This window comes from Lagenorhynchus albirostris, chromosome 6, assembly GCF_949774975.1.
Source record: "Lagenorhynchus albirostris chromosome 6, mLagAlb1.1, whole genome shotgun sequence".
NCBI classification, from domain to species: domain Eukaryota; kingdom Metazoa; phylum Chordata; class Mammalia; order Artiodactyla; family Delphinidae; genus Lagenorhynchus; species Lagenorhynchus albirostris.
The window spans coordinates 88,630,090-88,642,128 of record NC_083100.1 but is presented as its reverse complement, the minus strand read 5'-3'; the positions used below and the strand labels follow the sequence as shown (position 1 = coordinate 88,642,128).

At 34.1% G+C, this 12,039-nt stretch overlaps 1 protein-coding gene across 1 annotated transcript in view; it reads right to left on the bottom strand.

Moving 5' to 3' along the window:
- The window catches only part of LRP1B (LDL receptor related protein 1B), a 1,442,028-nt gene that overhangs the window by 651,526 nt on the left and 778,463 nt on the right, over nucleotides 1-12,039 (bottom strand). The window contains exon 21 of the mRNA XM_060151186.1: nucleotides 9,506-9,688. Coding sequence (XP_060007169.1) covers nucleotides 9,506-9,688 — 183 coding nt within the window. The remainder of the gene's footprint in view (nucleotides 1-9,505; nucleotides 9,689-12,039) is intronic.

Below are 12,039 nucleotides of genomic sequence, written 5' to 3'. Positions count from 1 at the left end.
TGACTTTTCACTCAAAATTTAATCATAGGGAAATGTCCATGTCAGTGTATTATAATGATTTCCATTTACTAAATTGTTGCCAGGTATTCTACCATATGGATATACCATAATGTTTCTACCTAGTGCCCTATTTTGGGCTATTTAGGTTGTTTGCGACATTTAGCTCTTAAAAACAATTTAGTGGCAAACAGCATATGAAAAGATGCTCCACATCATATGTCATTAGGGAAATGCAAATTAAAACAATACTACTATAAACCTATTCGAATGACGAAAATCCTAAACACTGATACCCTCAAATACTGGCGACGCTATCGAGCAATAAAAATTCCTCATTCGTTTCTGGTGGGAATGCAAAATTCGACAGCCACTTTGGAAGACAGTCTGGCAGTTTATTACGAAACCAAACATACTCTTACCATATGATCCAGCAATCACACTCCTTGGTATTTACCCAAATGAGAGGAAAACTTATGTCCACACAAAAACCTATACACAGATGTTTATAGCCACTTCATTCATAATTGCCAAAACTTGGAAGCAACCGAGTTGCCTTTCAGTAGGTTGAATGAATAAATAAACTGTGGTACAACCAGACAATGGAATATCATTCAGTGTCAAAAAGAAATGAGCTAACAAGCCATGAAAAGACATGGAGGAACCTAAATGAATGTTACTAAGTGAAAGGAGCCAATCTGAAAAGGCTGCACATACTATATGATTCCAGCTACATGACACTGTGGAAAAGTCAAAACTATGGAGACAGTAAAAAGATCAGATGTTGCCAGGGTTTGGGGGGAAGGTGGGATGACAGGCAGAGCACAGAGGATTTTTAGGGCAGTGAAACTATGATACTATGGTAGCACATCATTACACATTTGTCAAAATCCATAGTTTGTACAACATCGAGAGTGAACCCTAATGTAAACTATAGACTCTGGGTGATAATGATCTATCAGTGTAGGAATGCAGGGTCATTAATTGTAACAAATATACCAGAGGAGGATGTTTTTTCATGATGAATTATTCCCTTAATATATTGCTGGGTTTGCTCATGTTTTATCTCGAATAATGGTAGTCATGGTCATGAGAGAGTTTGTAATTTTTGTGTGTATGGGAGGTACTAACTTTTGTGGTTGGAAAATCAACATTATGTTGCTTAAAAGCTTCTATTCCTTTCAAATTCTCTGGAGGAGATGAAACAGCATCATAGCAATGTTCCTTAAATATCTGGTAGAAATTTTCATCTGGACTTCTGGTGGAATAGTGACAGGGGTTATATACTGATTATTTTTTAAATTTTTATAAAATATATTGCCTATTTTTTTTCTTTCTAGAGTTAAGTTTGAAAATTTATATTTTTCAAAAATGATATGATTTTATTAATACAGATTTTTATGTTCACTTCTATGATACTTCATAGATAGTTTCTTTAACTTTTATAATTTCTTCAGCATCTGTGATTATTTTCCCATTCTCATTTTGTGCACTGCATTTTCACTGTGTTCTTCTTTATTAGGTCAGTTAATGTATTAGTGACTTTAGTTATTATTTCAACAACCTAATTCTTGAATTTTCACATTACGCTATTTTCTTTCTTTTTTCTAAATTCAAACATTAATTTGATTTTGTTTCCCTTTGGTTTCTTTTGTTATCTTCTAACTTCTTGAGTTTGGTGTTGCATTAGTCAGGATAAGCTATGCTGCAGTAACAAACCCTAAAATCCAGGGGCCTAACTCAGTAACGGTTAATTGTTTGTTCACATAAAATCAGGGAAGGTAAGGTCACCTTCGTCCATCTTGTATGTGTGCCCTCTAGACCCATACAGTAAGGAGATGCTCACTATAGCTTAACTGCCTTGCATGGAAATGATATAGTCCCTTCGGCTCACAGTGCTTAGCTAGAACTAGTCATTTGACCCCAATCTAAATGCAAGAGAGTTGAGAAATACAGTAAAGCATAAGGAGTTGGTGAACACTGTGTCTGGTACACATTGTCCAAAAACTATTTTTTTAATTACTTAGTATAAATACAGGTGTCTCAAAAGTCTCAGAATAGTTTTAACCTTTAATAATTTTAGAAATATAAATGCTACAAACATAAAAATCATTTAAAAGTTTATATCAATTACTTATAATTTTATAAATTGAGTTTTAGTTACATATAATTCTATAAATTTTGAATATAACATTTTAAATATATTTTTAGTTCAGCCCCTCTAAGAGGGAAACTACTAGAACCAAACTTAAAAATGTATTATCCAGGATTCATAAAACTAAATATATGTTAACAATAACTAAAATTTCAAATGATGTCTTTTGTAAATTTACAGTATTTATACTTCTGAAATTGTTAAAGATTAAAAATACATTGAGAATTTTGTGACACTCTGCATATAAATTTAGAAAGTTATGATTTTTCCCATGAGCAATGCTTTATTTATATTCAATATATTCTGATAAGTATATATCTTTATTTTGTAAGAGTTCTACAAGTTTAGAGTCCCTCTAGAATTAAGATAAAAAGTGTTTTATTTTATTATTTAATTTCTAAGCAGAAGAGTGGTTTACGCTTCATAATTATGGGTTTATTATATGATAATCAGAGAATTCTGCCTGCATTATTTCTATTTCTTGGAATTTATTGTAGTTGTTTGTGACAATAAATGCTCATTTAAAAAATATTTCCTGAACCTTGTAAAAGAAGGTTTATTTTTGGCCTTCTAAAAATAGAGTTATATTTTTATTAATTTGATCTAAACATTAATTCTTCAGATCTTCTACATCTGTATATACTCCTGCCGTTCTTTATATGAATTCTAGAAGTGGGAAGGCCGGATCAAATTTACATTTCTACTAACAGCTGGGGGCCCTATTTTCCTTATAATCTTGTCATCAATGTATAATGTCAAAGGTTTCATTTATTTTTCCATTCTGAAGAATGGCATTTCTGAGTTTCTTTTCCATGAGAGAAGGACTTTCCTCCCCTGATTCCCTGACTATAACATACAGTTGATCCTCAAAAAACGTGGTGGTTAGGGGCACAGTTGAAAATCCAAGTTTAACTTTTGACTCCCCCCGAAGTTAACTACTAATCACCTACTGTTGACTGGAAACCTTAACATATATCTTGTATGATATGTGTATTATATACTGTATTCTTAAAGTAGGCTAGATAAAGGAAAATGTTATTAAGGAAAATCATAAGGAAGAGAAAATATGTTTACAGTACCTACCTTATCAATACCATAAGATTATGTTGTCTATTCACAAGAGGAATCATCTGTCAGTGCCTACATCAATATTGTCTTATATGATACAAAATACTGTAGATTTTATATGTGTTACTAACACTAGACATCAAAAATGAAAAAAATAGTGTGAATAAGATTCATATTTACAGGTATAATAATTCATGCATTGATAATGAAGCAGCAGCAATATGATTACTTCATGGTAGCCCAGGTATACACTAATGGATGAATTGTTATAAATTTTTTATGGCATATAGTATTACAGTCATATTCAGATTACAGCATCACAAACATCATTACATTAAAAAAAACCACCTGTGATAAAAGGCTTTCTCCAGTGATGAGAGAAAGAGGCATGCTGTACAGTAATATGATTCTTTGAAAGCAAAGTTATAAAACATTAGGAAAACTAACACATTATTAATTTTATGTTACATATCACTCGCTTTATATCTCTGTTATGATAGGCTATCCACTTCAATACAAGTCTTGCACATGATGTTCTACATCATGAATACTTAGGTGATAATGATGATGACACAAAAACTTCTCATACAGTTCTTGCTGTACAGTTATTAGATTTTTACACAAAAACACTCACACACATATACAGAAGATAAGTTTATTAATAGTAGGACATGATGATTATTTACTATTTATTAAGTGGAAACAGACCATCATAAGAGCCTTCATTCTTGTCATCTTCATGCTGAGTAGGCTGAGGAGGGGGAGGAAAGGAGAAGACGGTCTTGCTGTCTCAGGGGTGGAAGAGGTGGAGGAGGTCGAATGGGAGGCAAGAGAGGCAGGCACACTCTCTGTAACTTTGCAGAAATACACTGTAATTTCTCTCTGACTTTTACGCTCTTTCAATTCTCTAAAAATGTTTCTTTATGGTACTAATTCTTCTTTTATCATTTGCTTTTGTTTTAGTGCCTGTATCGTAGAAGGGTTCATGCCATAAAAGCAGTCAAAAGCATCTTGAATAATTGTAACCCTTCTGCCAAACTGCCTAATGTTAGTTTTTTCCTGGCACTGCTTCTTCTCAGTCTTCTTCCTTATCGTCTGGAACTAGTTCAGAAGCATTCATCTCCATCAAGTTGTATTTTGTTAATTCCTCTGGTATGGTGTCTATTAGTTCTTGAATTTCTTCAAGATCCATATCTTAAAACCCTTCACTCCCCACAACCAACTTGTTCTGCCATATCTACAATCTCTTTCATAATTTCCTTGATTGGCTCTCCTGCAAATCCTGTGAAGTCATGCACAACATCTGGACACAGTTTCTCCAGCAGCAATTTATTGTTTCGGGTTTGATGGCTTTCACAGCCTTTTCTGTAATAATGATGGCATCTTCAATGGTGTAATCCTTTCAGACTTTCATGATGTTCTCTCTGTTGGGGTCCTCTTCCATAGGATTGACAATACTTTCCTTTGAGAAAAGGAAAAGGCTCATTTTGTGTAATGAGCCTTAAAGGTCCTATGACTCGCTGATCTAGGTGCTGAATTAGAGACATATTGTTTGGGGGTAAATAAACCAGTTTGACACATTCAGTGTTGAATTCATGGGGGTCTAGGTGGCCAGGGGACATTGTCCAACATCAAAAGAACTTTAAAAGGCAGTCCCTTACTGGCAAGGTACTTCCTGACTTCAGGGACAAAGCATTAATGAAACCAGTCCAGGAAAGTGGTTCTCATTGTTGAGGCCTTCTTTTTGTACAATCAGAAGATTGACCAGCTGGTATTTACTTTTCCCCTCAAGGCTCAGGGGTTTGCGGCTTTATAGATAAGGGCAGTCCTGATCATAAGCCCTGTTGCATTTGAACAGACCAGTAAAGTTAGCCTATCCCTTTCTGATTTAAATCCTGGTGCTCACTTCTCTTCCTTACTAATAAATGTCCTTTGTGGATTTTTTTTTTCCAGAGTAGGGTACTTTTGTCTGAATTAAAAACCCGTTCAGGCAGATATCCTTTCTTCTCAATGATTTTCTTAATGGCATCTGTAACTCATCTGCTACCTCTTGGTTGGCAGAAGCTGCTTCTCCTGTTATACTAAACTTATCAAACCATCCTTTGCTGGCATTAAATTCTCCACCTTTAGATCCTTCACTTTCCTTTTGCTTTAAGTTGTCATATAATGACTTCACTTTTTCCCGAATCATATTAGAGTCTTTAGGTATACTTTTCTTATAGCAATGGTGCAGTCACATAAAAGCTGCATTTTCAATACAAGATATAAAGGTATTTCAGAAAAAGTGCAAGGTTTTCACACCTGCTGGCATAGCTGCAGCAGTGGCTTCACAAATTTCCTTTTCTTCTCTTAAAATGGTCCTTATGCTGGATTCATTATCTTGAAATGGGCAACCGCCACTCCAGACCTCAATCTACAGTATATATTAATCAATTCAACTTTTTCTTGTAATGTCATGACTTTTCTCTGCTTCTTGGGAGCACTTCCAGCCTCAACAGTGGCACTTCATATGGGTCCCATGGTGTTATTCAAGGTTTATGGCATTGTGCTAAACACGATGAAAAATACGCAAGAACCAAAAGAGATCACTTTTTTTTTCGATATGCAGTTTACTGGAGAGATAAACTGCTCACCTGGAGATGATTAGTGTCACATGACATTTTAAGCAGATGCTAGCAACACTTGAGCTCACCGAAATAGCAGCAGGAGGTAGCTACAAAATTATTACAATATGTACTACAGTTAACTTTTTGTAGTAATTTAATACTGTATTTTTACATTTGTTTAGACTTCTGTTGACTGCAAATGGCACCGTGTCTGGTATGTTAAGTGTTTGTAAGTTTTGATAAATTTTAACTTTTTATAATAGATTTGTGTAGATTTTATGGTAGCAATAGATAAAACAGACAAGTATCTACATATATTTTATGCATCCATGATGTACCTTTTTCTTAATTTTTTCAATATTTCTAGGCTATGTGGTTCCTCTGTTAGTTTTTGCAAATTCTTGCCAATCTCCAAAAAAAGTTTCCAATGTATTTATTTTAAAAATTTTGCATATAAATGGATGTAGTTCAAACCCCTGCTGCTCAAAGGTCACCCTAACTGCAATTTGTGAGAGACCAGATGTGGGAGAGTATAGTTCTTGGTCAAAGATAGACCCTCTGAGATTAGAGACTCTAAGATGATAATGGTTGAATTGTACTTTAACTTAATTTAGCTCTCATTCTTTCCTTTATTGGAATAAAGAAACAGTAATGTGCCTGTTTTTATACTAATGATAGCAATTTATGTATAAAAGCCATTGTAACCAACAAATATAAATTGATTGCCCTGAAAACTTTTAAATGCTCAAGCTAGCATTCAGAATTTTTTAAAAAATGAATATGAACTCTGAATTCAACATCTTGAATAGTTTAAAGGTCTTTTAGCTTGTAAAGCTGAGAATTTAATTAAACTTAAAAATATCACAAAGATTATAGATGTGTACATATTTTTAATCCAATGTGTATATTTGTGGTTCACTTTAATATCTGCAATGTTCATAAATATTCATACATTGTGAATTATTACTCCTCAAGTGGTTTGATACATTTTGCTTTACTATATTTAAGCCAGGGATTAAATTAGAAGCAGATCAATGGTTAAATTATTACCTTTCACATTCTGTGGATATTTATTCATTCATTCATTCATTCATTTATTGTGAGAACACTTAAGTTCCACTCTTAGCAAATTTTAGTTATACAATACAGTATCATCAATTGTAGTCGCTATGTTATACCACATTTCCCTTTTACAATGCAACATGAGTTTTATTGCAGTTCTGCTTTTTAATATTAAATTTTGGTTTACATGATGACCATTTGATACAAACATCTTAACATTATTAAGTGGATAACTCAAATCCCAAATCAACATGCATAGAAATGTCTCTCAGAATACAATTCTCCTAAGACATCCACTGTGTGGGATCAAAATACACTACTTCCAAAATATGACACTTTATCATAAGGATTATTTTGAGCTGAAGCATTTGAGATTCAGTAGATGCAGAAAGAAGTCTTCTGTAGCTTCCCCTATCTGACTAAAAGCATAAACTTTTGAGAAATGAGAAGTGCCATAAAACACTTCCTCAGGGAAGTTCTAAGGCCATGAAGATGATGGAAAGTCAGTATCAAAATGGACCTACACAACTGTTATTAAGTAGCCTTTATCTTCCATTAGTTTTCCCATATATTTACCTTTCCACAATTTGCCATCCCTATAAACTCAAAGTCCTTTTCCTTTGTCTTGTCCCCTCTGTGTGGGTAGAGGAAAAGGTATTTTCCTCCCTACATCAGCCATCTTCATCATAATTAAGATTTTATTTTTCAGTTGAGTCATATACAGAAAAAGCTATTTCATAAGAGCTATTTCATATCAGTACACACATACAAGATACATCACAATCACTTGAAATTTTCTATTAACTTTACTTAACCCTGTTATTTATTATTTATATGTTTTCTCTCCATGTTTTCTGTCATAGACAGTTCAAACCAGTTTTTACTAACATACAACTTTTAGAAATTACTTTATTATGAAGGCATTTATAATTTCTTTCTTCATAAGGAAATTTCAGCCTGGCTTTACCTCTAAATTTGCTAAATCTTGATAGCATATTCAGTTAGTTTTAGCTCAGGATATTCCAAGTAAATTAATATTTTTATTTTGTTTTCCTATAGCCTTGCTAGTTCCTTAGTCGTATACCTGTTAAAGACTGTTATCTGATATATTTCAGCATTCGTCCAATCAAACAAATGCCAGAAGCAACAGGAGAAAAAATATGCACTTAGAATAATGTTAGCCTGAGTCAAATAACTGGCTCTTTGGCATCAGAATTAGCCTGTTAAATAAAAACTTGCTTATTTAGTTAATAATTCATTCATTTAACAAGTTATTCATCTATTGATTTTCAACTAATATGAAATGTTCCATTATGATAATTTCTAAACTCAAAGTCACATTCTTCTAACCAATAACTCCCAAACTAAGAATCTTTATGTAATAATTGAAAAGAGTTACCTGTTAAAAATATTGTTGGAAAAATAATCATTTGAAAATACAACTCCCTCACTACTCCTACTCCTAGGAGTAGGCCTCAGGAGTATTTATTTACCTATGCCCATGTTAGCTTATATTTATTTCTTTATCTCTTATTTACAGGCTTAATTATACCCAGGAGGTGTGTTTAAGAAAAGAAACACAATTCCTTTTTATATCTTTAAATGCTCATGGGCCATGTGGTCCCTAAAGTATCTGCTTACTCACAGCTGTGACACCTTTTCATTTCTATGTTTTGGTTGAAATACTTAATAAAGGGCAAAATGAATCACCAAGAACTCCTGATTGAGCAATTCGGAAGCAATTTCACATTAAGAAGAACTCCCAGAGATGATTCCAGAATGTATCCTAAAATCTACAAAAAATTCTTTCCATGGGTTGTTTGGATAATGATACCAATCATTTCACAAATTATACCACAAGAGTTAATTCTCTAAACTTCAGCTCATCATCTGGCATAGAGAAGGAAGTAAATAAGTTAGTTTTTCATGTTAGGTAGCACCTACCGTATGGAGAAAAACAACATGGAAACATCATAATATTAGAATAACTTATAAAAAAAAAGCTTCAGTGACTCTCAAAACAAATCAAAGGTTTGAATGATTTGAAAGTCATCACCTTCATCTTAATGGAGTCTAGCGACAAAACAATAAAATTTAGGAAACTGGTTGAAAATAAATGCATATAATTATGCCTTTTTTCCCTAGTCATCTTCATTAAATTTTATGGTAAGGATTTATCTATGAAAAGGGGAATGCTGTAAGTGGGTTTAGCACACATGTCTCTTTCTGGACTGTGAAATTCCAGACTCTGAATCCAGATTGCCTGGTTTCAAATCCCATTTCTTCCATGCTGGCTCTGTGAGCCAGCAAGTTAAAAATTCTTTTGACTTTTTAATTTGAGAAAGTTAAAAACTGCTCTCCGCCTCAGTTTTCTCATTGTGAATTAGCATGATGAAATGAGTTCATGTAGAGAACATTCTTAGAACTGTGCCAAGTCCACAGATAGTTCTCAATAAATGTTACCTACTATTACTGTCATGTACAGAATGTGAGCAAACCTACTAGAAACACAAGGATACTTTTTATGAAGGTGAGATATGGATTGAGGAGGGCCCCAAAGGAACCTACATCAAGGAAGCAGGCCTGAGGTAGAAGTTGAACTCAGTGTTCTGCTTACCTGTACTCCGACAGGAAAACTTGGTTTTGTGATCACACAATCGTAAGGTACCACTGCAGCCTTTTTCATCACTACCATCTTCACAGTCTTTTTCCCCATCACAGCGCCACAGATCAGGAATGCAATTTCCATCAGGGTGACACTGAAATTCATTCCCATTACAACCAGCAGGAGAACGAATCTCTTAAATTGAAATGAGGGAGAGAGGCAGAGAGAGGAAGACAAGAGAGAAATTATGATTTTACTTGATAATATTTTTTTTCAATTTTTTTCTTTCTTTAGGCATTATAATGATCCTAGAGAGAATCTATTTTTACTTTATTGTTTAATAGCTGCAATACTCTCTAGCATTTTCAAATTTGTTTTAGAAACTTTAATAATTAGAGAAAATAATTCTTGCCTCCCACAGAATTTCTAAAGGTGATGAACGTTAGGAAAAAAAAGAAAGAGCAGTAAGATAGTATGTGGCTATTCTGTTGTGATTTTAATTAGTATCAGTGTGATTGTTGAAGGTATTTTCTCTATAGCACATAAAAGAGATTTCACATTCTACTCCAAATGTTTAGACTTTTGTTGATCTTGTGACATCTCTTTAGATAATTTCTTTCACACTGGTAACAGGTAAACAACCAAAAAGAAAATAAGAAGTACATTCTGACTAACAAAATCTTTGAAGAATAATGTCCAAAATGTTGAAAAATAAAACCCTCAGCTAATTAAAAAAATTATTCAGGACATAAGATTTCAAGTTTAGAATCAGAACAGACACAAAAGAATTTTATGAGGCACTATGCAATCAAAGTCAATTTATCAATTAATAATTCACATAGTGCCCAGATAACATTATCACTCAAAACCTGATGACTAAAAATATAGGTTAAATTTTGTAGGTAAGCATAAACAAGAATAAGGAAAAATAAATGTTGGGCATATAGATGCTTTTACAGTATAACAGTTGAAAAATATGACTGTAATTGGCAGTACATTAAATTTGTATTAATATCTAATATTATGAGATATAATAACCAGAATCTCCAAATACTGTTGTAAAGTAAATATTTTAGTATTCATTTTTCTAGACCAAAGTTTTAATGTAACAAGTTTATTGTGCATCTCAGGTAGCTACAGCCAACAATTAGTTTACATTATATCTATAAAAGCAATTATTCTACATCACTATAAAATTGAAGCAAGTCCAGGTGAGTTTCTCATTACTCAATGAGCTGATTTGGTAGGTACTGTAAAACTATCAATAGACAGAAACCTCAGTTAAGTAGAGTTGGGAGACCAGAAGGGGAGATCTCTTACACCCTGCAGCTGTAGCAGAGCCCAACAGGAAGAAGAAAGACTCTTCCTTCCTGTCAAGGACCCAGCCTATGAAAATCCATGGACTTGTTGTTTACTAGAGCCCTCCCATTTTCCTTTTTTACTCTCTATAAAAGCATTCCTTTTTCCTTGCTGTGAGGGAACTTGCACATAGCTCACCATGGTGCAGACTCCAAATTGCAATTCTTTGCCAATCCCAAATATACCAGTCTTTGCTGGAGAAATATCTGGCTCTCAATTTGTTTTAGGTCAACATTTTGGTGGCCCATATGGGGACCAGAGAAGACTCTCGATGGCTCTGGGGCTGGTGAATATACAGGTGCAGTACCCACAGCTGAGTCTATTGCTGCTCACTGCTTTTCCTGCTGACCCTGGAGTTTAAAGGCAAGTCTTTCTTTTAGATCCAAACTCACACCCTCTTTCCATCTGGAGCTCTCCAGGCTTTATTCAGAATCTACTTAAAGCTTTTGTCTTTCTGGTTAAGGCCTTGTTCTGCATGTGAGTACTTGTTTGGTACTGATTTTGATATCAGGCTCTTTCACTGAAACTGGTTAGCTTTGCATATTCCCTTCGGAACAGGAACTGCTTCACCTGAAGCTGGCTAATCTTTGACCCATTCCTCTGAAAACAGGGGTTCTCTGCAACAGTGCCAGGTTTTTCAGCCTTTGGCCTATTCTTTTGAAAGGACGATTCTCCGAAAACTGGCTGAAAAAGTCTTTGGCCTGGCTCCTTTAAGCTGTTTCCTTTGAATTGGCTGGGATTGTCTTACAAGCTGTCTGAATCAAACCAGCTGTGTTGTAAGCTGTTTAAGCTGTTTGAAAATTGTTCTTCACTCTAGAGGAAAAACCTCTAGGAAATGAGACTCCAGTTATCTAAGTATTTTGAAGGCCTCCTCCGTTATAGGGACTGGTCAATTTTATGTTTAAAAGCCACAGTCCTTCCTCATGGGCACTACTTACTAAATGGACCAACCTGACCAAAGGCAATTTAGAATATCAATGGCTGTTATGGGGAATTTCAGAAATCCCCAAACTTAATTTCCTTAAAACCAAATTGAGCTTCAATAGCTCAAAAATTTCCAGAACTGAGTGGAATGCTTACTTCAATTGGCATTTTGAGGCTTCCCAATATACTCAGGACTCTAAAATTGCCTCTTTGCGAAATAAGATTTTAAGATTAACTGAGGAAAAGAAATGATGAAAGAAAGA